Source organism: Chrysemys picta, chromosome 2, assembly GCF_011386835.1.
Source record: "Chrysemys picta bellii isolate R12L10 chromosome 2, ASM1138683v2, whole genome shotgun sequence".
Lineage (NCBI taxonomy): Eukaryota > Metazoa > Chordata > Testudines > Emydidae > Chrysemys > Chrysemys picta.
The window spans coordinates 201,282,423-201,310,120 of NC_088792.1; the positions used below are offsets into that span (position 1 = coordinate 201,282,423).

The 27,698-nt window shown below is 43.1% G+C and overlaps 1 protein-coding gene across 10 annotated transcripts in view; it reads left to right on the top strand.

Annotated features, from left to right (window-relative positions):
- The window catches only part of SPIRE1 (spire type actin nucleation factor 1), a 172,077-nt gene that overhangs the window by 44,479 nt on the left and 99,900 nt on the right, over nt 1–27,698 (top strand). For all 10 annotated transcript variants that reach the window (XR_006172795.2, XM_065585230.1, XM_008164398.4 and 7 more), the window contains one exon: nt 24,894–25,127. Coding sequence is in view for 9 of the 10 variants with exons in the window: in XM_008164398.4 (XP_008162620.2) it covers nt 24,894–25,127 (234 nt within the window). In the remaining variant the exon portion in view is untranslated. The remainder of the gene's footprint in view (nt 1–24,893; nt 25,128–27,698) is intronic.

Below are 27,698 nucleotides of genomic sequence, written 5' to 3' on the forward strand. Positions count from 1 at the left end.
TGTGGGCGAGGACTGGCCTGCCTCCCAAGGTCTGTGAAAGTGAGGGATCATTGTCCAGGATGGGTTGTAGATCATTGATGATGCGTTGGAGAGGTTTAAGCTGAGGACTGTAGGTGATGGCCAGTGGAGTTCTGTTGGTTTCTCTTCTGGGCCTGTCTTGTAGCAGGAGGCTTCTGGGTACACGTCTGGCTCTGTTGATTTGTTTCTTTATTTCCTTGTGTGGGTATCGTAGTTTTGAGAATGCTTGGTGAAGATCTTGTAGGTGTTGGTCTCTGTCTGAGGGGTTGGAGCAGATGCGATTGTACCTCAGTGCTTGGCTGTAGACGATGGATCGTGTGGTGTGACCGGGGTGGAAGCTGGAGGCATGAAGGTAGGCGTAGCGGTCGGTGGGTTTTCGGTATAGGGTGGTGTTAATGTGGCCATCGCTTATTTAGCATCTCTGCTGCACAGGAACACTACAGCTGTTAAAGCACAGGTCTGAACTCAAAGGAGCTCTTTTTTGTGACATTTGCAGCCACCAGAAATCAGGCTGAATACAGGTCTTGCAAACTTCATATCACAGTGCAAAACCAATCTTTTCAATGAATATTCCTCAAGCAGCTATGCTGTCAAAATGGGTCCCAACAGTATAATCCTGGAATAAATAGACTAGGTTCAACTCTTCATTAATAAGCGGCTTAACTTATTACAAGAGTTACAAAGAGATTTCACAAAACTGGGTGACTGGGCAACAAAATGGCAGATGAAATTCAATGGTGATAAATGCAAAGTAGTGCACATTGTAAAACTTAATCCCAACTATACATATAAAATGAAGGGATCTAAATTATCTGTTACTATTCAAGAAAGAGATCTTTGAGTCATTGTGGATAGTTCTCTGAAAACATCCACTCAATGTGCAGCAGCAGTCAAAAAAGCTAACAGAATGTTGGGAATCATTAGGAAAGGGATAGATAAGACAGAAAAATATCATATTGCCTCTATATAAATCCAGGGTACGCCCACATCTTGAATACTGTGTGTAGATATAGTCATCCCATCTCAAAAAGTGATATTGAAATTGGAAAAGGTTAAAAAAAGGGCAACAAAAATGCTTAGTGGTATGGAACTGCTTCCATATGAAGAGAGATTCATAAGATTGGAACTTTTCAGCTTGGGAAAGAGGTGACTAAGGGGGGATAGGATGAGGTGTCTAAAATTATGACTAGTGTAAAGAAAGTAAATACTGAAGTGTTATTTATTCCTTCTCATAACACAAGACCTAGGGGACACCAAATGAAATTAATAGGCAGAGGTTTAAAACAAACAAAAGGAAGTATTTTTTCACGCAACACCCCATAGTCAACCCGTGGAACTCCTTGCCAGAGGATATTGTGAAGGCCAAAACTATAGGACGGTTCAAAAAACGATTAGATAAATTCCTGGAGGATAGGTCCATTAAGGGCTATTAGCCAGGATGGGCAGGGATGGTGTCCCTAGCCTCTGTTTGCCAGAAGCTGGGAATGGGCAACAGAGGATGGGCCACTTGATGATTATCTGTTTCTGTTCATTTCCTCAGGGGCACCTGGCACTGGCCACTGTCGGAAGACAGGATACTGGGCTAGATGGACTTTTGCTCTGACCTCATATGGCTGTTCTTATGTTAGCTTCAAAGTGGCAACGGGAAGTGGTTCCTGCTACAGAGAGAGGTTTAAAAAAAAAAACCTTTGGCCACAGTGTCGCATCAAGAGCTCATGTTCAGTTTATAATTCACCCCAACCCCCAAATCATTTTCAGTCACTGTTTCCCAGGATAGAGTCCCCCATCCTGCAAGTCTGGCCTACATGCTTTGTTTACATTTAGCCATTTTAAAACTCATATGGTTTTCTTGCGCCCAGCTTACCAAGCGGTCCAGCTTGCTCCGTATCAGTGACCTGTCCTCGTCATTATTTACCAATGCCAAATTATTGTATTATTTACCAACTTTATCAGTGATGATTTTAGTTTTCTTCTAGGTCACTGGTAAAAATGTTAAAAAGCATAGGGCCAAGAATTGATCCCCGTGGGACACCCCTGGAAACACCACCCGCTCAACTGTAAATAGGGAATTGTCATCTTTTGAGATCTATCAGTTATCAAGTTTTTATTCCATTGAAAGTGTGCCATGTTAATTTTATATTGGTCTAGCTTTTTAATCAAAATGTCATATGGTACCAAGTCAAATGCCTTGCAGAAGTCTTATATCAACACAATTCTGAAACAATTACCATTGTCAATCAAACTAGTACTAAAAAAAAGAGATTAGTTTGACAGGATCTGTTTTTTATAAAGCCATGTTGATCGACATTCATTATTTTAATTCTTTATTAATCAAGTCCCGTATCAGCTGCTCCATTGTCTTGCTCAGGATCAATAGACTGGCAGGTCTGTAATTTCCGGGTCACCTGGCTTACCCTTTTTAAATGTTCGTACAGTGTCAACTTTCTTCCCCAGTGTTCCAAGACCTATTGAAAAACCAACATTAGTGGTCAAGAGAGCTGATCAACTAGCTCTTTTTAAACTCTTGGATGCAAATTATCTGGACCTGCTGATTTAAAAATGTCTAACTTTAGTAGCTGCTGTATAACACTCTCTTAAGATACTAGTGAAATAGAGTGTTATCATATGATATTGCCTACATTATGTGTTCTTTCCCAAATACAGAACTGAAATATTTATTGAACACTTCTGCGTTTTCTGGATTACTATTGATAATTCTACCATTTAGCAATAAACCAATACTATTGTTAGGATTCTTTTTTGTTCCTAACATGCTTTTAAAAACTCCCTCTTTATTGTCCTAAACTCTGCTAGCCATAAATTTCTCCTTGCATTCTTTTGATTCCTTTATCTATTTTCTACAATTCCTAGCTTCTGATTTATATTTGTAACTTTCAACTTCTCCTTTTTTTCATATTATTTTATTTTTATAGCTACTTCACTTGCCCTCTGTCAGGTGTTGTTTTTTTTTTATATATATACACTTCTTCCTCCTGGGTTTTTGGACCTCTAGTAATGTGTTCTTAAATCATTTCCAATTATTCAATTTTTTCTGATTAAATTCTTCCTCTCAGCTGATTTGGTTCATAATTGTTTTCAGCTTTGTAAAATTGGCCCCTTCAAAGCACCAAGTATACGTAATTTTGTTCTGGATTTTATTCTGTTTGCACATTATAAATGTGATCAAGTCATGCTCACTTGCTACCTAAGCTCCCATTAAGTTTTAGGTCTGTGATTAATTCGTCTTTATTTGTCAAGATGGAAGATCAATCTAGAATTTTCCTGTGTTTTAATGCTATATTTTTTGAGTTAGGAAATTATTGTCCTGACAACAATGAATTTCCAAAAGTGTTTTAGTACTGGCAGCATGAGGCCACTCAAATTGAAGTCTCTCATGATTATACATTTTTCCTCCTACACATCATAGATAGGTTCGTAATGAGCCAGTCATCCCGTTCCCTAAGGTGTTTTAATGGTCTGTAGCAGACTGCACCTAATATCCCAATCTTGTGCATTAACTGTTAGGACATTGACCCATAAGCAATTCAAGGTTATTTTCTTCTGAGTTCTCAGTGACTCAGAAAGAGGTAGACATTTTAGACAGAGCGCTACTCCCCATCCCTTCTTGCTCACTCTGTCCTTCCTAAACAAGTTATAACTATTGATTTTTTTTTTTATGTTCCAATCATGCAGATCACCCCACCAGGTTCTAGAAATATCAACTACATTGAATTTATGCTAATAAATTTATGTTTCTCTGTTTGTTACGAAGGACCCTCGCATCGGTGTATAGTCCGTTAAATAATTTATCTTCATGTCTTTTGGTTGTTTGATTAATTTTGTTTTCAACATCTAGATTTTGTGCTAAATGAGCAGTCATATCTTCCCTTTTTTTACCCTCCCCTTTTGTTAGTAATTTAATGCTCCCTGACTACGGTAGCTAGCCTGTCCCTGTGGAGATTGGTTCCCCTTCTGCTGAGTTGGAGGCTATCCAAACTATACGTTCCCCTCTCCCCATAGAAGGTGGACCAGTGTTCATCAAAACCCTTACTATGGTCCTAACTTACCTAGCCAACAGTTCACTTCCAGAATCTTGTGCTTTCTATCTTCCTTCACTTGTGGGACAGGAAGGATCTTGAATATTCTTCTTCTTCAGCAAACTTGTGAGTTCCCTGAAGTCATCTGCTACCTCTGCGATATCCTTCAATGCAGAGTTATTAGTGCCAACATGAACCATCATCAATAGATCCTTGTCCATTGACTTCAGAAGCCTGTCCAATCTTAGAGTCACATCTGATGTCTTGGCTCCAGGAAGACAGCACACTCTCCTGTTTGTCCACCTGTCGCTTGCAGAATATTTTTTCAATACTTTGAATATTGAATCCCAGCAAGGATCATCTGTGTTCCGTGGACTGTTGGAGATCTCTTTATGGACAAGCTTGATTTTCTTACAGGTTGGGCTAAGCTGCCATCCACTGGGTGGGGTGTCCTGTATATCTCTCCATTTTCTTGGACCCTTTGAATCTTGAGAGATATCTTCTACAGTTTCCATACTGAGGACCTAGTATTGACTGAAACCTTCTAGTTATGTGGAATTTCTCTTAGTCCTCTTCTCTCTGGTCACCACAGACTGCCCATCTGCATCCTTCTCCAGCCGTGTAGAATGCCGTTGTGACCTCTTGCCTCTGGTGGTTACAAATTGCCCCTTCTGACTTCCTTTCTTTCCAACTCTTTGGTGGCCAGCTCCTTTCTTCATTAAACCTGAGGTACTGGTGTTTTCCAAATCTGGATGTCTAGCAAATCTTCAACTTCCCTGATTCTTCATAGCCTCTCTTCTTGTCCCTCCAATCAAGAATCTTTTCCTCCAGCATAGTCACTAACTTGCACTTCACACACAGTGTAATTTCCTTGCACATTTCTGCGTTCAGGCAGGAAAGAAATTATGGCACATCTGTTGGAGGTTACCACCACTGTTCTGTTGCTGGCCATCTTGAAATCACATGTAGAGCTGGATCTGCAAGGAAAGCCTCTCTCACTCCCTCTCTAAACTCCCTCAAAAACTCTTTTAGCTGCTTTTGCAGTCTTTAATTACATGGCAAGAAATAGTATGTGATTATGCATAGGGAATCTTAATTCTGGCATTTGCTAACTTTTGAGTGCTTGACTTTGCAAAGTTATCATTCTTTTAACTTAGTTCTTGTGTGTGTAATACATACACAATTACAGACTTGTTAGATAAGAAGGAAGTATATTATTTGTTTATGTGGGCCAATTCCTAGTATTTTTTTGTTTTCCTGTCTGTCTTTTTTGCACATGCTCTGTTCCCTTATTCTGTCACAATATTTAGCATTTGTCTAAGGTGCACTGTACTAGGCTGATCAGATGTCCATTAGTAACAATATTGAAACCGTTCCTTCCCCCTTCCCTTTATATTCTGCATGATTGGCTGACTTTCTTCACCCCCTTAGTGCTTTGCATTCTGCAGAAAGAACACTTTGTGTATGTTGCTTTCTGTTATCTAATTAACAGTGATAATTAATCAAATAGGACATGCAAGAAACTCAACAAGGTTTTTCCTGCCCTTCTCTAAATTTTTGGAAAACCACCTGTTCTCCACTTGATATAATTTGAAAGCGCTGCAGGAGGGATATCTTTGATATGTGTAATTGAAATTAAGCATCTAACAAGGGCTAACTAGAGCTCAGTGTGTATGAAAAAAATATCAAAGAGCCCAGTACTAAAGCAGACTTTCCTCTTTTTTTCCTTTTCCCTCTGTTGGAATAGGATACTCGAGGGATAGTAAGCCTTTCTCTTTTCCAGTAAACTGCACTTATCTGAATAGTGGCAGATTTCAAGTTACAACCAGCCTAGGATATCTGACCTTGACAGCCCAAAGTCCTGAAGAACAGGTGTTGAGCTCCTGAGATTTTATCTAATAATCTGGGCATTGTGCATCAACCACAACTGGCTACTTGAAAACTAGGTTTGTATATCAATACTGCTTTGTAAGCCAGGTCCTCACTGGAGCCCTTGTTGGTTTCTTTTAGTGTAGCAACAGTCTGGCAGACTAGTCAAAGCGATGTTGGACAAATGCTGCTTTATCAAGATGTTATCTTTTCTTCTTTGAAAAGTGCTCTTTTGACAATGATCTCTGTGGATCAAGTGGCTTAGAACAGTACACGCAGTAGGAATTCCATTGTCTTTTACAATTTGCTTTTCAAACCACAGATCGCAATGAATTGGTTTTGTGCATATGTGTATATATTTTTAAATCCATTTCAGGTCACCAAAGATTTTTTTGTTATGTCTTAAAATGCTTAAAGAAACTGATAATGGAAAAGCATGTTGAATTTATATCAAAGACTGAGATGGGGTGTAAAAATATCTTTATTAGTTATATAGTATCAAATGAAATCTGAGAGAAAACGTTGCCTTGAAGCAGTTATATTTATTAAGCACTGACATGTGAGTAAGCACTCTAGAAGAGACAGAATACCCTATACCTATCCTAAAGAACTTTTTGGTGAGGGAATATTTTTATCTTTTAATAAATAATAAAGCATTGCATTTCTTGTTAATATTTGTTTTCACATTCCTCTTTTCATGAGTTGCTTTAGGAATCTAAAAACCATTATTTTGCTTTGTTGGGGGGTAGTGACAACTTTTGGAAAACTTAGCGCACATGTATCTGACTTTCATTGAGACTCTATCACCCAGTTTTCTATCTAGGTTGACTTGCTTGAGATACAATCAGTAATTTAATCCTGGGGGGGGGAAATGCCTGTCCCGCTCCTCAAATCCCTTGTTCTAATCATTAGTCTGCACAGCCTCGTTCTGATCACGAGGGCTGCTGAGCTAATGGAGATGGAATCTTGCCAAACCATTTATCCCAATATTCTTCCATTTCATTCTAGTCTGCTACCCAACTTCAGTAATAATGAAGTATGTTGTTGTGCTCCCAACTCCATCTGGAGAGGAGATCGTGCATCTGTTGGACTCAACTGTTAGATACGGAGGCATCCGATTCTCTTTCTGCTTACATAGTGGCTGCTTTGCTCACTTCCGAGATACCCATCTTTCCCAAGGATATTAGAAATACAGTGACAGATAGCTTGAATGTTGGGGATAGGCAACAGATAATTGCTGAGGGAAATATGTGATTGTAATTCGTTCTAAATAACTATTAAGAGTTGTGATGACCCCAGCCATCAGTTACTTCTTGGCACCTCAAATACCCCTAGGCTGCCCATCCTAAGTGGTAAGAGTCAAGGGATATATATTACTGGAAATAGCATTAACATTCTTATAGAGCAATGGTTCTGAACCAGGGGTTCATGTACCCCTGGGGGTACTCAGAGGTCTACAAGGGGGTGAATCTACAATTCAGCTAGATATTTGCCTAGTTTTACAACTGGCTACATAAAAAGCACTAGCAAAGTCATTACAAACTAAAATTTAATACAATGACTTGTTTATACTGCTCTATATACTATACACTGAAGTGTAAGTACAATATTTATATTCCAAATGATTTATTTTATAATGATATGGTAAAAATGAGAAAATAGGCAATTTTTCAATAATAGTGTGCTGTGATACTTTTGTATTTTTATGTCTGATTTTGTAAGCAAGTAGTTTGAAATGTGGGGGTATGCCAGACAAATCAGACTCCTGAAAGGGGTACAGTAGTCTGGAAAGGTTGAGAACCACTGTTATAGAGTGCTGTATGTTCATAATTTGTTAACTATAATTTCAAATTTCAAACACTGTAGGTGAAATCCTGGCTCCATTACAGTTAATTTGAGTTTTGCTCTTGACTTCAGTGGAGTCAGGAATTCACCCTCTGTCTTCAGTTAAATGTGTCTTAAAGATGTTCTGAAACTAAAATAATTTTCAAATTCGGTTTTAATGAAAATTAAAATTTTGGATATGCTTTAATATAATAACTTGATTTTTAAAAAAATATTAGTCCCATTTATTCACCTGTGTGTCAAATTGTAGTGGTGTTAGAAATCCCATTATTTCAGACTGTATTCTGATTGAAATTGTGTGTAACTTCTCTTGTAATTTTGTAACTCTCAGCCTAAAAACTGGATAATAGGGCTGTGGTTTTCATTTTAAGCACCTTCCCCCAACTATCAGTATTTTCACACCCACTTCCACATGAAATGAAGTATTTTTATGTGGCTTCTGGTGTATGTACCATGTTTACAGGCAAAGAAAATTGTGTTTCCTTTCAACGCATCACCTGATGAGGGTGAGGTGTGTAAAATAGGCTTTATTGCTCTCAGATTACCGCTCTCTATTGTTTGGGATGGTTCATGATGGATTGTTTTAAAAACAATATTAACCACCTTTTCCCTTCCCAAGACACATGTATCGGTATATATATTTCTGGTTACAGTTTTCACCTCGTCCTCAGAGGCAGAATTCCAGTGATGTTTCCCAAGCTTCCATCTCTCCTCTGTATAGTGCTAGTGCTGCTGCTGCTTTAGCTGTACTGTAGATGAGCCAGTTGGTTATGGGTTTAAATTTGGACAACAAATAAATGAGGATTACACCCTTGCCTTGGAAACATTGCGTTAAAAATTATTATTATATTTTCACTGAGATATTAGCTGCTCTTGTTCTCTTTATATTTGTTTAAAAATACTGTACTTGTTCTGTCATGTTTGTTTATTTTCTTTAACTCTCACTGTAATTGTGAGTATTCTTAAATCCATTCAGTCACAACAAAGAGATGCGTCTAATTCTGTTTGGCCAAGAATTCCACATTTCTTCCAGAAAGAATAACAAAAAGTCCATTTTGATTGAATCTTGGAGCTTTGTATTAATCCTTTGGTGACTGTGGTATAAACCCATGTAAACGTTAATTTGGTTGGCAATCTGGAAAATGCCAGCGATAAAAGGTGGAAATGTTACTTCACATTCTATAGCAGTGAATTCACTACAATGCAGCTTACAAGCACAGTAAATACAAAAACTATATTAAAGATTATGTGAGTTTAACTTCAGCACTGCACAGTTAACTTTGCTACTGTCATTTGTGAACAATTTCTTCCAAAATTGGCCAAATGTGTAGAGAAGAAATAAAGATTGTATGGATACTTGTAGCTAGTTCTTGAATGTAATAGATTAAATGCAACTAAGTAAGTAGCAACATAGACTTAGTTACTGTAAGGAATGACACCTGATCCACTCTCCAAATTAATTAAAGTAGGATGGTTTGATAAACCAAATAGCTCTGATGTACTCTAAAGTTTCTTTCTTACAGTTAGCATCAGTGGCCTATGTTATGTTTGGGGAAAGGTTGAGAATGACCTAGTCAGTTCGACAGTAAGTATTTCACTACAGACTGGAGTTTTCAAAACTTTGAACAAGGTCACAGTATCCAGAAAGTAGGAAACGTTTGAAATGTCATCGTAAGTTAGAGTAAGATGAGGTGCGACTTCCTTGGAGTAGAAAACATGAGGGCCAGAAAAATTAAGTGTAGTAGGGTGATTGGACTATGAGGTTTGGGCAAATACCATACATTGAGTAATAATACTAAAGCCTTGTTTTCTGTAGAAAATTTCAGTTGAACTTACTTGCAATTTCAGTTGTCACTTACTTGTAATTGTTCAATGTGTACACACAAACCATCTTGGCTAGTGTAAATTTGTGCAATGTTCCTATGCACACAGCAACCATTGAAGTACCTGCAATTGTGGGAAACCAGTCCCTGATGTCATGGCTTTTGAGAGTAGTAATCCACACTTGGTGGGGGTAATGCTTATTGTTTCCACGTCTAGGAAAATTTGTTTTTCCTAAATTTATTCATATACAAATCTGGGCTAGAATATACTCTTTAAACACTAGCCAAACCACATTTACAAACTGCTTTAGCTGGAGCTGTGTTTAAAGTGAATATAAACATGATTAATTAACTCAGTTTGAAGCCTTGTGTAGACTAATAGAGGCAGCTAGGTTGATGCCTCCTCATTTCCTGCTATTACTACAGGGTTCCAGGTTCTCTTTTGCATCTCTAGAAGCAGCGTGAAACAAGGTGCACCAGCCAGCTCTCCAAGAACCACAGTCTGGGAGCTGCTAGGTTAAAGGGTCACAACTCCCCATGAAACTCTGTTCTCCCATCAGACACAAGACTAAGTACTTTTTCTCTGCACCACTCCTAACCCATGCTGGCTGGAAGTAAGAAACTGGATCTAGTAAATAATACAGGTGTTCTCTGCATAACCTTGTGAAATCACAAAACCAGGCCACATTCCTCCCTGCACCCCAACCCCCTGCCCTGAGCCCCCTCGTACACTCCACACCGCTCCTGTGTCCCAACCCCTTTCCCTGAGCCCCTTCCTGCACACCACACCCCCTCCCGCACCCTGCACTCTCTCCCACATCCCAACCCCCTGCACCAGCCCTACATTCATGGCTCTGTTTCAAATTCCCCACCCAGATGTGGCCCTCGGTCCAAAAAGTTTGTCCACCCCTGGACTAGGAGTTGGGCACTGCACCGAGCATGGACCCACCAGTGGTGTGTGATCACCAAGTTGACCGGGACGGTGCCCTGCTGGCCCCAGAATACAGAATGGGGACTGATGGGAGCCAGCAGCAGGTGCCAAGTGAGGACAGTGAAGTGACTCTGTTGCTGAAACCAGTCCCAGAGGAGGCTTTGCAGCAGGAGCAGCAGCAACAGGTCCTGGGGCCATACTCAGAGAAGCTGTTGGATGCCTTTCCCTCCCCCCCCACCCCCCGAGGAACAGCCTGCCTCAGAACCTGCAGTAGACACGGAACAGACAGAAGCAGCTTCTGAGCCTGGTTCGTTTCTGTCTCCATTTTAATGTTTATTAATACAGTAATGAGAGAGTAATTGGTTCTGTTAACCAATTCTAGGGTTACCATACATCCTCTTTTTCCTGGACATGTCCGGCTTTTCGGCACTCAAACCCCTGTCCGGGGGGAATTGCCAAAAAGCCGAACATGTCCGGGAAAATGGCGGCTCTGCTCCTCCCCTGACTCTTCGGCTCTGTTTAAGAGCCAAGCTGCCCCAGCGCTACCGGCTTTGGGCAGCCCCCTTGCCTCCGGACCCCAGCCGCCGGCGGGCACTTCCCCTCCCGGGCTCCGGCGGCGCAGGGTCCGGAGGCATGGGGGCTGCCCGAAGCCGGTAGCGCTGGGGCAGCTCGGCTCTTAAACAGAGCCGAAGAGTCAAGGGAGGAGCAGAGCCTCCAGCCGCGGCGGCTCTGCTCCTCCCCGACTCTGTTTAAGAGCCAGGCTGCCCGAGCGCTACCGACTTCGGGCAGCCCCCATGCCTCTGGACCCTGCGCCGCCGGAGCCCCGGAGGGGAAGTGCCCGGCTGGGGGCGCAGGGTCCGGAGGCAAGGGGGCTGCCTGAAGCCCAAGCGCTACCGGCTTCACGGTTTGCCGGGCAGCCTCCAGACCCTGCGCCCCCGGCTGGGCGCTTCCCCTCCCGGGCTCCAGCTGCGCTGGGGAAGCGCCGGCCGGGGGCGCAGGGTCTGGGGGCTGCTCGGCAAACCGTGAAGCCGGTAGCGCTGGGGCAGCCCTTTCCTCGTGGCTGGGAGTGGGAGGGAGGAGGGGGCGGAGTTAGGGCGGGGGCGGAGTTGGGGCGGGACTGGGGGTGGGGAAATGCGCGGGGCCAGGGCCCGTGGAGGGTCCTCTTTTTTTATTTGCTGGATATGGTAACCCTAACCAATGCAAAAATTATTAGAAGCCACAGCTAGCAGCATGTATCCAATAATGGTGGATTGGATGTCAGCAGTGGCTTTGCTCCTCCTCCCCACACTCACCACTGCTTGGAATTCAAAATAGTGATCAGGAAAAGCAAACAGTAAACACCTTGAAAGTTAATTTTTACTGGAAAGGCACAGATTTTTGCTAAGGCATTCCTGTTTCTTAAAGTAACAACCTTACACTGCCATACTTGTAAGTAAGCTGCTCTGAAACCACTCAGCCATGTAATGACCCACCTGGAAATAGTGAACTGTGTGTGAAGAGGAGGTGGAAATATTTTCCATTTATAAATCTAGTCCATTTCAGGTAAAGGTAGTCCATGCAGTCCAGAGGTGACAAAATCATTTGTGCGAAATTCGACCGGGGTTTGAAATTTTGTCCAGGAGGGGACACTAAGGAGGAAGGCTGTGGAGTTCTGTGTGTTTGCTGCAGCCATAACAGGCTAAGCTGTGTGGAAGCTAACACATCATTCTGTTGATTCCCTTGTGAATTCTGACCCAATCCTGGGTGCTGATAGCTGCAAACTTTTCCTGAAGCAGGAACTCCAGGTAGGCAGTTACGATTCAGGGAAGGGTGTATTTTCCAGGGCCAACTCGGTAGCTGATTAGCCCACTCCACTCATATAAGTGCTGCTTAGTCACTATATATTTGAATACTTTGGTTGCATACATGGCAGGTTTCCCACCAGCAGCTAGGAATAACATCTCCCTTTGCCAGTTGGGCACCACAAAAACTGTTATGTCCTCCAAAATGAAAGGTTTGAAATGATAGAGAGAGCTTTTGTAGCACAGCCACTGATGGGACACACTCACACTCTCTCTCTCTCTCTCTCTCTCTCTCTCTCTCTCTCTCTCCAAGTAGTTCTGCAGCTTTTAGAAAATGAAAAACATCTTTGAATTTTTAACTTACCATTGTCTTTGCACTTCTTTCACTGCTATTAACCTGGCTGTGTCCAGGGAGCTTCTGTGGTCTGAAGCATCCCTCACAATATATTAAAGTTCAGTTTGGAAAAGTAACATTTCATTTCCACAAGGATTTTTTTTCTGTGCTCCTGTACTCATGTGCTGGGGGTGCTATCACACCCCCTGGCTTGAAGTGGTTTCCATTATATACAGGGTTTACAGTTTGGGTTCAATGGCTCTCAGCACCTCCACTATACAAATTGTTCCAGTGCCCCTGCCTGCACTGACCTATTTGAGAAAATAATCCTCTGTGTCTTGTCCCATTCCAGGCCCCTCGCCCACTACATGCTGCTATACCTCCACAGGTCACCCATACTTCAGCAGAAATGTGTTGTGGATGCCGGCGGGTGGCGTTGGGACCACTGGCCGCTGGCCACTGCTCCAGCCATGCCACTGCTCCAGCTCCAGGGGGGGCTGACCCAACCCCGGCTGCTGCTCCAACCGTGCCCCAGAAGAAGTCCCGGAAAGTCCTGGAATCTGGGACTGCCGTGACCTCTGTGACAGAATCATAGCAGTGGAGATTTGCCTGTAGGTTTTGCATAAATTTGTTATGGCAGGGTGCCATATCTCCGCTGCTATGATGATCAGCCCCCTACAACACACCTTTCATGATCCATGGGTCCTACACATGCTTATCACAATAAGAGGTGCACTAAATGGCCCAGTAACAGCTATGTGGGTGAAACCAGATAATCCCTATGCTCTCGAATGAACTCACACAGAAACATGATAAAAGACAAAAACATCCTATCACCTGTGGGTGAACGCTTTTCACAAAACGGTCACGCAATATCTGACTTATCAGTCCTCATCCTCCAAAGAAACCCACACAACACCTTCAAAAGATGAGCCTGAGACAACTTTGCTAGACACTAAAAATCATGGCTTTAATAAAGACACTGGATTTATGGTTTACAGCATTCTGTAACCCACCATTTTTGTTCTCTGACTGAAGAGGTGTTAACGAGCCACTTCACCTTGTATTGTCTCTTAGAATATGTGTTAACTACTTATGCTAAACAAATTGTTCCACCTTGTATTTAGCTGTGCCACTTTGGGTATGTCTACATTGCAGTTAGACACCTGTGGCTGGCCAGTGCTTCTGACTTGTGGTTGGGGTAAGGGGCTGTTTGAATTGCAGTGTGGACATTTGGGATCATGCTGGAGCCTGAGCTCTAGGACCCTGTGAGGTGGGAGGGTCCCAGACCTCAGGCTGCAGCCCAAACCCTAGTGTTTACATCGCAATTAAAAGAAAACAAACATTCTATTAAGGCAGCTGGCACAGGCCAGCTCCAGGTGTCTGATACCTCTGGGTGTCCAATACCCAGAGATATACCCTCTGTGTATCTTTCCCAGACCTGAAGAAGAGCTCCGTGGAGCTCTAAAGCTCATCTCTTTCACCACCAGAAGTCGATCCAATAAAAGATATTATCTCCCCTTTGTATCTCTAATATCCTGGGACCAACTCGGCTACAATGACACTGCAAAGAACAGTGTGTGTGGTGATTCTGAATCCAAGGATATCACTATTCTGTTAGGGATATCTTCTGTAGATCAGTATGACTTTGGGAACTGGCTGGCTCTGGAACTATATACACAAGGTATTTTATACTTGTCCTGGAGATTATATGTTTAATGCATAAATAGCTTTTAACTGGGATTTAAAAAAAAATTCTTCTAGAAGAACGGTTGGGGCTTTGACTCTTCTGAGATTGTGTGAGGTTGCTTCACAATTATAGACTACCTGCATATGAATGTGGATTCTCTGGATTTTACCCATTGTCCAGTTCTTTCAAACCAAAAGAGTTGAATAGATCTCACAGGGATGGCTATAAGCTTCGCTTTACCTTTGGATCTGGAGCGAATGTTTCCGAGATCAGACCACACTTATTGGGTTATTTCAACATAAGAAGATCCCTCCCTCATTATATCAGCACTAAGGTATCTCATCCAACCTTGGTAACTGATGAATTCTGTGGATTTATGCAGCTATTGTAAAAGAGCTGCTAAGTTATATTTTGGTTTCATTTTACCATCAGCTCTGATCTTTGGGGGATGCTCTCGGTTTCCTGACCCCTTGCAGTAAGTTGTTTGCTTCCTTAGCAAAAAGACCAGCTACAAAAAAACTGAGAGCTAGGGCTTGTTAGATTTGATTCTTGTCCAGCACCAAAAAATTACAGCTAGATCAAGAAGCCAGTGACATCTCTAGACCTGTGAGGCCTGGAAAAACACACACGCGCGCGCGCACACACACACACACACCTGTTTTTTGTATGTGGATTGTATGTCTCTCATAGAAGTATGGCTGATGCAAAATAGTTTTATTTGTCCTTGACTATCAATGCCAGAAGGGATCATTCAGATAAATGCTACAGGGTAGTGCAGAGTCTGATGAAACTGCAACTAAATAGACAAGGCAAGCTGTATTAATCCATTTTTTTGTTATAACAACCCTGGCCTTTAAGGAACAGAATGAGAGTATCCAGATTCTTTACTTTTGATTTTTGAGATCCCTGCGCCTCTAGTTCAGAGGTGGGCAAACTATGGCCCACAGGCCCAGGGCCGGCTCTAGGATTTTTGCCGCCCAAAGCAAAAACAATTTTGGCCGCCCCCCCCCCTCCGTTCTTTAATTACCCCACCCCCGGTCCCGCCTCAACTCCACCCCTTCCCCAAACCCCCAGCCCTGCCTCCTCCCCCCAGGCTCTCAAGCCTAGGAGGGAGGGAGGGGGAGAAGCGGCGCCCGCACCGCGGCCATTCGGAGTCTCCCCCTCCCTCCCAGGTTTGAGAGGGAGGGGGAGACTCCGAGTGGCCGCGGCGCGGGCGCCGCTTCTCCCTCTCCCTCCCAGGCTCTCAAGCCTGGGAGGGAGGGGGAGCAGCGGCGCGCGAAACGGCTGCTCGGGATCTCCCCCTCCCTCCCAGGTTTGAGAGCCTGGGAGGGAGAGGGAGACCCCGAGCCGCCGCGGCGCGCGAAATCAGCCTGGAAGGGAGGGCGAGTAGTGGCACGCGAATCAGCTGTTTCGCCTGCCCTGGCAGCAACAGCGGAGGTGAGCTAGGGCGGCCGGGGCACATTTTTAGGGGCGTCATTCTGGCGTCGGCCATGCCGCCCCTAAAAATGTGCTGCCCCAAGCACCAGCTTGTTTTGCTGGTGCCTAGAGCTGGCCCTGCACAGGCCACATCTGGCCCGCGGGCTCCTCCTTCCCAGCCCCTGAGCTCCGGGCCCAAGAGGCTAGCCCCTGGCCCCTCCCCTGCTGTTCCCCCTTTCCTACAGCCTCAGAGCACCGCGCTGCCGGTGCAATGCTCTGGACAGCCAGGCAGCGCAGCTGCAGAACCCAGCCCGACCCGGCACTCTGTGCTGCGCAGTTGCTTGGCTGGCTCCAGCCACAGCTGCTCCACCAGCCACTGGTGCTCCAGGCAGCGAGGTAAGGGGGCAGGGAGCGGGGGGGGGGGGGTTGGATAGAGGGCAGGGAAGTTTGGGGTGGTGGTCAGGGGGGGTGGGTGGATGGGGTCGGGGTGGTCAAGAAGGCAGAGAACGGGGGGGGTGCAGGGATCCCAGGGGGGTAGTCAGGAAGGAGGGGGGGTTGGATGGGGCAGCGGGAGTAGTCAGGGAGAAGGTGTGGTTGGATGGGGTAGGGGTCCTGGAGGGGGGGTATTCAGGAATGAGAGGAGGGATTGGGTGAGGGTTCCGGGGGCGGTCAAGACACAGGGAGCGGGGGAGGGGGGGTGTATGGGGCAGGGGTCCTGGGGGCGGGGGGAGGCATCAGGGAACGGAGGGTTGGATGGGACAGGAGTCCCGGGGGGGGGAGGGCGTCAGGGGGCAAAAAGCAGGGGGGAGGGCCGGGCCACGCCTGGCTGTTTGGTGAGGCACAGCCTCCCCTAACTGGCCCTCCATACAATTTCTGAAACCCGATGCGGCCCTCAGGCCAAAAAGTTTGCCCCCCCCTCCTCCCCCCCGCTCTAGCTTCACCACCCAGATAGGGTTGGAGGTAGTGTCTGATTAGAAGTTTATCTGAGACCCCCTGTGACAGGGCTACCGTGTCTACTTAGTTTAAAAGATCATTTTATATTTAAAAGCAAAAATCAGGAGCAAAACATTCTGTAGAATTTATGCAAAGAGTTTATCATAATGGAATCTCTTTAAAATAAAAGTTAGACTGTAAGTTCCACATATATAAAAAGGTAAAACAATATTAAGACAAGAGATAAGCCTGTAGAAACACAACATTCTTAACTCTCCCCATTGTACCTAAGTATTGCAGCAAATACAATGTGTCCCACCACCATAATTTCTAAAACCATTGGCATATCTACCATTGGACAGGTCTACACTATGGGGCTAAGTTGACCTAAGTTACGCAACTTAGTTTGTCACATCAAGCCAGCTCGATGTAGACACCACAATAAGTCGACCTAAGGTACGTAGCTGGAGTCTACGTACCTTAGGTCGACTTATTGTGGTGTCTAAACCATGCTGGGTCGATGTGAGAAACTCTATCAACTTACCTTATGCTTCTCATTCCAATGGAGTACTGGAATTGACGGGAGAGCAAGCGGAGGTCGATTTAGCGAGTCTTCACTGGATTGATCGCCACGCTCTGTAAGTGGAGACAAGCCCATTGACTTAAGTGGGATCAGGATCAAGGCCCTTGATGGGTTTAAAGAATGTAATATATGTGTGTAACAATAACAGTGTTTGAAAACTTCTGACCAAATTCTGTCTTTGTGGACAGTCTGCAATAGCGAAGATTCCTTTTACAGGAATTTCAGGCCTTACTGGACTTTGCCCAATTAAGACAGGGAAACTAAGTTTGTTACTCTTTAGGGATGAACAGTCATTTGGGAGAAATATTCTTGGCATGGTAAATAAATAACAATTATCTAAACCTCTGAGATTATGATGTGTGAAAAAAATAACGAAAAATGATAGTTTGTGTACCAATCTCATTTTTTTGTATAGACCAAGGAAATTATGCATTAACATTAAGATAATCAGCCAGATTCTGCTCTCATTTACACTAATAAATGACAGTGTTCATCCGTACAATCTCTGTAGCTAAAACGTAGGCAAGAGAACATAATATGTTTGTTATTAGCATCTGGGATAAAGGTTGGAGAAGGCTACATTACTTATGAGCATGAATGTATTTATAAGTAAATTACAGCATAGTTCTCTCTTTTAGAAGCAAATGAGTCAAAAGATGTTGAAAAGATTTAGGTTTTATATATTTAATTTGCTTTGAAAATGGTTGGTTAAGGACCCCCTTATTCACCCACTTAAATCTGATTGAGAGCTATTGTACTGAATCTGTGGAATAATACCTGAATAATAATATAAAGCATATATAAATAATATATGCACGGATTGCACAAGCACAGTATGAATGAATCATGGTATGCGCCATAAGATTATTTTGAAAGAGAACTACTCTGGATAATACAAAGACATTTTCATAGATTAGGGTATGTATACTTTAGATCAAAATACCATTCATGTTACATAAGAGAATCTTACAGGAAAGTAGGGTGTGTGTATTTAATCTTTTTCACCTTTTACTTTCTGTTAGACAGGGCGTATGCTAATTTTTCCTTTAACACTGACGTTATTTTTAGTAGCAAGGTGCAATATACTGCAGAGACTAGTATCTCAGCTATTTTTATGGTGATCCATAACGCCCCAAAGTTAAATAATATTTCATCCATATGCCCGGGTAGTTTCATAATGAATAATTCATTTGATTAACTATAAGTGTTCCAAATCCTAGTTGCCCAGCTGCAAGTAGTTGAAAATTTTCATTTTACCAATGTTGCATGTTGGCCCCTGGTTACAGCATCCATTTCAGCTGTGTGTCCCTGTTTATAAAATGGGGATAATACTACCCTGCTCCCATGGGATATTGTATTGTGGTGATAAATGCATTAGTAGTATACATGAGGTGCTTCAATATGGCTTATATAAGAATGTAGCTATTTCTGCTTAGAATTATGAAGGACATTGGGGTGAGTAACCAAACTGTGTATTTCGGTAGCTTTTCAGATTACCATATAATAAAACTGTTCACACTTTTTAACAAATGTAATCTAATTTGACATACAAAATTACATATTGCAGAAGCAGATATATTACTGTGTTTTATAAATAGAAAAAATAATAACTCTATTGCTGACCTAAACTGAGACAGTTTACTTCTGTAAGTTCTTAAGCAAGTTTGTGCTGTTTTCAGTTGCATTTTAAACTTTTAACTTAAATATATATATTTTAAAGTGTCTCTAGTTGTGAGAGCTGAGCAGTATTGTGTCAGAACAGAGTTACTTGAGATCCATAGATGAAATAAGTGTTAAGTATTCTGTATTATTTTTGTTTATCATTAGGCTTAATTGTAAAATGCTGTTAAAATTTGTGAGGAAGGGTGCAGTAGAAATGTAAATATTATTGTAACTAGATTGTGAGTCTTTAGGTCGCAGTGGAGAAGTTCAAAACTATTCTGCTGACCTGCCTTGGCAGCGAGAACAGTTGAGCCTCTTTAGTTCCAACTCAGGGATACAAAAGTCCAAGTGGCTCTAGTCTGAGTAAAAGAGAATTACAGGGAAGGGCAGGAATTTTGTTAGAGAAAGTCCTTTTATGTTTGTAAGCAGAGCCCTCCCTTTGGGCTTTGTTGCTTTTTTTTAAATAAAGCAAACCTCAGGAAGATGGTGAGTTTACAGACATTACCCCATTTCGCATGTGATGAGTATAGGGGAATGGCATGCAGACTCTGCCTGTTTGCACATCAGTTCCAGTAAGTCTGAAAAGTAAACAGGTTGAAAAAAATACTGATCTAGTTCCTAAAAGAAAGAACCATAGATGTTTTTCATATTCATTTCAGTTAAACCTTTTAGATGTGTCCTAAACCTGTGTGTGTGTGTGTGCTAAACCTGTGTGTGTGTGTGTGTGTATATATATATATATATATACACACACACACACACACAGGTTTAGGACACATCTAAAAGGTTTAACTGAAATGAAAATATATATATAATATATATACTGTATATAATGACTATATATCTATAAAGCCTTAAAGAGCTTTGCTCATAGACTGAAAAACCCACAAAGGCCTTAACATTTGGAGATTTTACTTTAAACCAAGCAGTTGTAAATTGATAGCGCTGAAATAATTACATTGCATTGAAACAATTGCCAGTGCCAACAGTAAACAATGATGTGTTTGCCTAACGCACATCATTTTCTGTGGCCTGTACCGAGAGTTTTAGAACTTCTTAGTTCTTGATGCTTCAGAACTTTAGCAGAGGATTTGCTCTCTGTATGTCAACCAGTAGCTGAATAATTTTATAAAAATAAATTAGGGAGCTTACATTATAATGCTTTACACCTTCACATTAAGTTCCTTTGAGAGTCATGGCTTCAGACCAGGAAAGAAGCTGTTCCCACAGGCTGAACTTGTACTCCGTACTGTGCTTAAATATTAGATCATTAGTGAAGGCAAGTGGAGAGATTTTGTGTGTGTGCAGGTGTGTTTGTGTGTGGGTGAGAGAGAGACACAAATAGAACACATTGATATTAGATAAACAATAAAACAATAGTCTTAAATCCAACTCGTACATATAACAAAATCAGATTAGTTCCATTGATGTAGGTAAAATTAGGCTTTTCATTCTACATATATCTCAAGGACACCGATACTGACCCACTTTGCATCTTTCTGTCTTTCTTTCTGTCTTTCTTTTGGAATTATATTCGCCCAATTGTTGTAAGTCTCCGTACTGGCTATTTTGTGAATGTACAAAAATCTGAAAGGTTTTGTGGTTTTGTTTGGTTCATATGGCAGGCACTTATTTGTATTTTTATAACTTCCATGGTAAATTAGCATTGGTTAAAGTGTCACATGGTTCTATTACATGTTTTCAGCAGCAGCAAAGTAGTTAATGAAAAGTTTCTCAGTTAAAATGTTCTTTGCTGTGTCATAAGAAGCTGAAATGGAGACACTGAGACAGAATGGATATGTTGCTAAGTATGACAAAATAAAGGATTTGAAAGGCAGGAAAGTAGTTCTGAATAGTTTCTGTTCAGGCTTTTGTGTCAGGCCATCTCTGCACATATTATGAAGTCTATGCTTAGCACATAATGCAGAAGCCATATTACTGGGCTGGAACAGGCACAGTGTTGGTACATCAAAGAAAGCTGTCATTGAATTTTAGCTGTAGTACTTGTGAAGGCCTTAATCCCTGTTCCAAACCAAAGAGCGAGAACTTTCCCTTTTAAGCCTGTTTTGCTGTGTTTTTCAAGAAAAGTGCTGATTGGGTCCTGGACCTGAAGACTTGTCACAAAAATACTTTTTTTTACATCAAATTTAACACCGGGAAAAAAGGATTGAACAGATAAAACTTCTTAGATTTTTGTTTTGATGAAGCTAGACAAAATTTATACTGTGCATTCACATCAGATATTTAAGAAATATTTAAGCAGTTGTTAAACTACTCTTCATTTCACTTTGATTCCACCTGTTGAACAAGACTAAACTATTCTATCAAAAGCATTTCTGTGTCCTGTCCAGCAAGTACGTAAGACAGTATAAAATGTTTATGGAGGTTCTGCTAATGATGTAACTGAACTTGCTGAACGTTATAGATTTTGAAGTGTGCCTGGTGGGTGCTTCCAAATGTGGTTTTAACTCTTCTTAGATTGTTGCCTTTCAGCTATTAAAGCATTACATCAGGGGTGGCCAAACTGTAGCTTGCGAGCCACATGTGGCTCTTTTACCATTAAACTGTGGCTCACGGAGCCCCCTATGCCCTCCCATTCTTCTCCTACTAGACTGGGGGTGGGGCGGAGAAGCTCAGGACCTCTGCCTTGCAGCAGGGTGGTGTGCGATAGGGGCTTCTGCCCAGCGAGGAAGGGGGGTCTTGGGGCTTCATCCCTGTAGGGCACATCTGCCAGAGCTCGGGGCTTCAGCAGGAGCAGGGCTGAAGTCCCAGCTCCTGGCAGGTGTGCCTGGGCACTTTAACTTCTGAAAAAGGGGGAGGGATAGCTCAGTGGTTTGAGCATTGGCCTGCTAAACCCAGGGTTGTGAGTTCAATCCTTGAGGGGGCCATTTAGGGATCTGGGGCAAAAATCTGTCTGGGGATTGGTCCTGCTTTGAGCAGGGGGTTGGACTAGATGACCTCCTGAGGTCCCTTCCAACCCTGATATTCTATGATTCTATGATTGTTGTATGTGGCTCGGAGGGCCAGTAAATTTGGCCACCCCCTGCATTACATGTTGAGGATACACTGAGGACCTTAGTGAAAGAAGCCATACTTATAAAATGTACTTTGCTTTATTACAATTGTTTCACATTTTCAGCCTTTATATGTTCATTATGAAAGTTTCCCAAAGATCTTTCTTTGAATGTCTAATTCACAGTCATTCCAAAATAGGGATGCGCAGGTTTGTTTTGTAGTTTTCTAAGCCAAACCAGACATGTTCATGAGAGTATCAAGTACCTTTTTTAAAGCTGCTATGGAAGAATGTAGGAAAATCAGTATTATTCCATATAATTGTTAAAATATTGGAAAATATAATAAATATATTAGGTGGATAAATCTGCCTTTTTCTTGCCCTTAATGTGCTGGTGTTTTAATTGTTCACTGTGAAATAGGGACAGTTTATCAATGCATTTTATGTTGAGGAATATTTTTTGTTTTATTGGAAAAAACAAATAGCAAAGTTCTGCATTTCAGGAAGGATTACTTACTAATCATGGTACAAATTGCCACTAAATTCTGCACCCGTAAAGGTCTAACAATTTGATGCTCTCTACTAATGCATTCCCATGTCTCACTAGAGAAACGAAGCATAAAATTGCTGGTCCATTGCTGGTGCATTACATTTTCTGTCCGGATGTGATTATGATTAACCTGTTTGAATTCCCCTACTAAACTATAATCCATTACAGTACGGCCTCTTTCAAATATTTTACTGTAGTAAAATAAGTAGGTTGCTTAAATTAAACTTTGAAAAAAGTTTAAGCATTGCTACTTTTTTTTTTTTTTTTTGTAAAGGTTTTTTTTAGCTAGATTTATGTGGAATGCCAGATTGGGGGAATGAAATTTACTTATCAGCATTGAAATATTTGAAAATATCTGCATTTGGAAATAGTTCCATTACTAACTTCTGTTCCAGGGCTGCTGTTCTCCTGCACTGAAGCCTGACCATTTAAATCAGGGGTCTCAAACTCCCAGCCCACAGGCCATCTGTGGCCCGAGAACCTCCCCAATATGGCCTGCGGGGTTCCAGCAATTTTGGGGCCGGATCTCTCCCTTGGCCCCACCTGCCACCCCTGGGTGCTCTCCCCCTGCCCCCACGCATCCCCCAGGTGATTTAAAATGGCCCGGGGCCCCGCGCACTATCGCCAGCGCAGCGGAGCCGAGCAGCTTCCTGCCTGCTCGCTCCACGTGGATGCTGGCCCCTCCCTGCGGCCCCGGGGCGGGGCTGTGCCTCTGTGCTCTGCCCCCACCCCGAGTGCCCCTGTGGCCAATGGGAAGCTGCGGGGGCGGTTCCTGGGGGTAGTTGCACGCAGAGGCCCCCCAGCCCGCCCCGCCTTGGAGCCCCAGGTAAGTGCCGCATCCCCCGACCCCTTTCCAGAGCCTGCACCCCCCTCCCCACACACCCCTCCCACCTCCATACTCCCTCCCCGAGCCTGCACCCCCTCCCCACACAGGGCCAGCTCCAGGGCTTTAGCCGCCCCAAGCAACCAAAAAAAAAAGCTGTGATCGCGATCTGCGGCGGCAATTCGGCGGGAGGTCCTTTGCTCCGAGTGGGAGTGAGGGACCGTCCGCCGAATTGCCGCCAAATAGCTGGACCTGCCGCCCGTCTTGGGAGTGGCCGTCCCAAGCACCTGCTTGCCAGGCTGGTGCCTGGAGCCGGCCCTGTCCCCACATATCCTCTCCCGCCCCCAAACTCTCCCCAAGAGCCTGCACTCCTTCCCCCACACACCCTTCCGCTCCCAAACTCCCTCCCAGAGCCTGCAACCCCACTCCCTGCCACAGCCCAGAGCCTGCACCCAGCACCCAAACTTCATCCGAGCCTGCACCCCAGACCCCTTCCCCCACCCAAACTCCCTCCCAGAGCCTGCACCCTGCACCCCAATCTGCTACCCCAGACCTCCTCCCCCATCCAAACTCCCTCCCAGAGCCTTAGGCAGGCGGGGGGTGGAGTTTGGAGGGGGGCAGGTTCTGGGTAGCATGAGTGACATTATTGACTCGCTGGGAGGATTTGAGGACTGGCACTGGCCCTAAGGTGAACTGAGTTTGAGACCCCTGATTTAAATAATACCAAAGTAGCCATCAGCTCTTATGTATGACTTTTTTCCCTTAAGGTCTTTAAAGTGCTAGGTACTCCACTGCCTCTGGTATAAATAACAATTAATGTAAAGAAAGAAAAGGTATACTTGACATTTTGAGCATTCAAGCCAATTTCTCATTACTAGGAAAGACTGAGAAGGTCAGGGACTGTCTCTATTCTATAATAGTAGGCATTGTATAAACAATAGGGCCCTGATCTCAGTTGAGGTCCCAAGGGGCTACCAAATTGCTACTACTACTAAGAATAACTAGATTTCCCCATATGGGATCTCTGTGTTTTCACCAAGTAAGCGGTCTCAATGGTTTGATCAGAGCTCAGTTAGATTCTGAGTCAAATAGATCCTCATAGCTATGGCCAGTCATCCCTGGAGGCAATGAGGTGGTGCAAGTCACTACCACTTGTGGAAGGAGTGAGGCATCTTTTCTTAAGTTCCTTTTTTAAAAATAAAACAAAAGGAGGATAAGAGTGTATACATATACCAAACATTTTTATACGTAGCTAAAAATATATTTTGAGCTGAAACACTTTTAGGAAAAAAAAATTCAAAATGGTCCAACTTTGTTTTTAAATTATTTTGTTTTTGCCTGTCAAATTTTAATTAAAAAAATGTAGCATGAGATATTTTGCTATTAGGCGCTGTATGTGATTTGCAGGGCAGTGATGCAATGTGGAGGGTCACTGCCCTCTTTAATCTGGATGATCCTATAATAACAATCTTACATCAGCAGTTGTAGAGTGGACAATTTATCACTCGTTGCTCAAGGATGTTTGTGTTCTTACACTTGCCTCATCGAAGTGATGTTAATAATAATGTTGCTTTCTTTCTTGTAGATTATTGAATCACTGGGGATTATTATTTATAAAGCTCTGGACTATGGCTTGAAGGAGAATGAAGAGCGAGAACTAAGTCCTCCCTTGGAGCAGCTTATAGATCACATGACCAATACCGTGGAGGTAGATGGGAGTAAAGATGAAGGCTATGAGGCTCTGGATGAAGGCGTGGAGGAAGATGAAGATGAAAAAGAGGAAGTTGAGGTCATTCACTCCTATAAAGATGTCATGAAGGTATAGTAATGGCCAATTTACATGGTACTTTGCTGTTAAAAACTCTTTTCACAACCACAAAATTATATCAAGCTAACTTTTATGTTGGCATACAGCCACTGCAATTATAAAATTGCTTGTGTGTGTATACACTTGGCTCCTTGTGTTGACAGTGTGCCTCCTCACCAGAAGTACTTGTATCAATTGCATTGTCAGTGTGGGGCATTGTGTGACGGCTCCCGAAAGCCAGTAACAGTCAAAGTAAGCAACGCAGTGTCTGTACTAAGCCTGTGACAACCTAATTATATCAACTGTGATTCTATGCTGCTTGAGGAGTTGGTGTTACTAAATTGGCATAGAGAGGCACTTACCTCAGCAGGAGCCAAATTTAAGTGAAGACACTTCCACAGCTAGGTCAGTGCAAGGCAGCTTATATTGACCTAACCTTATAGTATAGACCAGGCCTATGGCAACAAGTCTATGTTCTGTGCTATCTTCCAACATGATACTGCCAGTGTGGTAGTTTAGTTTACTTGTTTGCAAATGTATTACACTGATAGTATTTCGTCTTTGACAGTAAACAATAGACAGTGAATGATCGGCTAGCATTCCCGATACTTGATATTGGGACAGTCTAATTAGTCTATTCTGATTTTGTTCTCAAACTGGATGTTAAATCTTTTAGCATGACATCTACTTAATTCTTTCATACACCTTGAAATGAGAGAGGTTGTTTCAGTAACATGCACCAGCTCATTACTCCAATGTTCCTGTAGTTACGTTCTGCTCCCCCACCCCCTTCTCTACTGAAGGGAATTTCCGCCTGTTCTTAAGAGTAGTTCTTTTGTACATAGTGACTCGGGGTCCGATATTTCACTCTAAGGTTTGTGATGTCAGTTTTTAACCTGACTAGTGACATTTGGAAGTAACAGCTTATGAATTTTAAGTACAGTGCAATTTCTAATGTCAACTTTGCTGCTCTTGACAATCATTTCAAAGTGGTTAATTCTCTATTTTCCAGTGAGGAGCCTTTGACAAAGCTCTTAGAATTGTATATGATCTCTTTTGTAGTCATGAAGAGGGTAGAAATAAACACAGACACTGGATTTTCACATTGTTTTTATTTTCAGTAGTGCAGTCTTCATAATACTATAGTCTATTTACTACATCGGTATTGAAGAGGCATTTAGTATAGACTAGAGAGTGGCACTTCATTGCTCATGTAGGTCGAGCATTGTTTGTTATTCACTTTAAGTGCAAATGGATTTTCAGGTTTAAGGACCATCTCAGGCAGAATCTTAGCTTGGATGCCCTCAGAATGGGAATGTAGCTGTGGAAGTGGAGGCTGGAAGAGTTGTAGCAGTAATGAATTTCCCATTAGAACAGAATGGGCAAAGTTTGTTTCTGCTAACAGACGCCACAGAAGCCCATCGAAAGTGGCCTCTTCTGGTCTTCTGAAAAGATACTGGGGAGGGAGAGGAATGCTGCAAGGAGGTTTGGATGGGAGTAAAATTTGCTTGGGGTGGTAACAGGAAAAACGCTATGTAAATAATTAAGCTTGCGCTGTGACCACAGGAAGGTGTTAATGGCTGCCATGAATTGCAGACTTGGTTAAAGGTGACGGATGCGCCCCTCATAGCAAAACCTTCCATTCCTCCTTCCCCCCCATGCCAGGGGCTCTGTATGGGGTATGTCCTCTAGTCCCACCTCCCTTCCCCACATTGCTGGGGCTCTGTGTGTCTCCTTTTTTTTCTCCTCCTCCAAAGTACCTTTCTTCTCACTGACAGGTTTCAAAGTAGCAGCCGTGTTAGTCTGTATCCGCAAAAAGAACAGGAGTACTTGTGGCACCTTGGAGACTAACAAATTTATTTCAGCATAAGCTTTCATGGGCTACAGGTCACTTCTGCTGAAATAAATTTGTTAGTCTCTAAGGTGCCACAAGTACTCCTGTTCTTTCTTCTCACTGTATTATTAAGGAGGGGGGGGATAGATGGTGCTCTTTTTCCTATCTCTTCCCCCTGTGCCCCCTCCATGGAGCAGACTTTGGAGAAGCAGCACAAGGAGGGAGGACAGAATGAAGTTTCCTTCACTCTCCCTGGATTAGAAGGGATGGGCAGATGCATGCTCCGTCTCCCCTATTGCCCCACTTGGAGCAGGCTTTGGGATGCCCTGCACTAGGTGGGAGAGAGCCAGGAGAGGCCATAGCCATTTTGCTAGCCTGGAGGAAAATTCCTCCCCCAGCAGCCGAGCTAAAAAAAAAAAAAAAGAGGGCAGAGCAAAGGAGAGGAAAATAAGCCAAGTGGCACAGCAATTTGGTGCCCCCTGGAAGTTGGTGCACAGGGTGACTGACCTGCTCATCTGCCCTTAGAACTAGCCATGGAGAAAGGATGGAAGACTCACCTTCCTCTCCTTCTCCTTCCCCCTTCTGTCTGAGCATTTGCCCTGCAGCTGTAAGGCAGCTCTCTGCAGGGAGAGCGAAGAGCAACTTTTTAAGTGCTAATGGCTTTTTCAGTTTTCACCAAAATCAATGGGGTTCTGGTCATTGATGCCTAGAACAGTACCTGAAATTCTGGAGTTGATTGGATGCGGTGT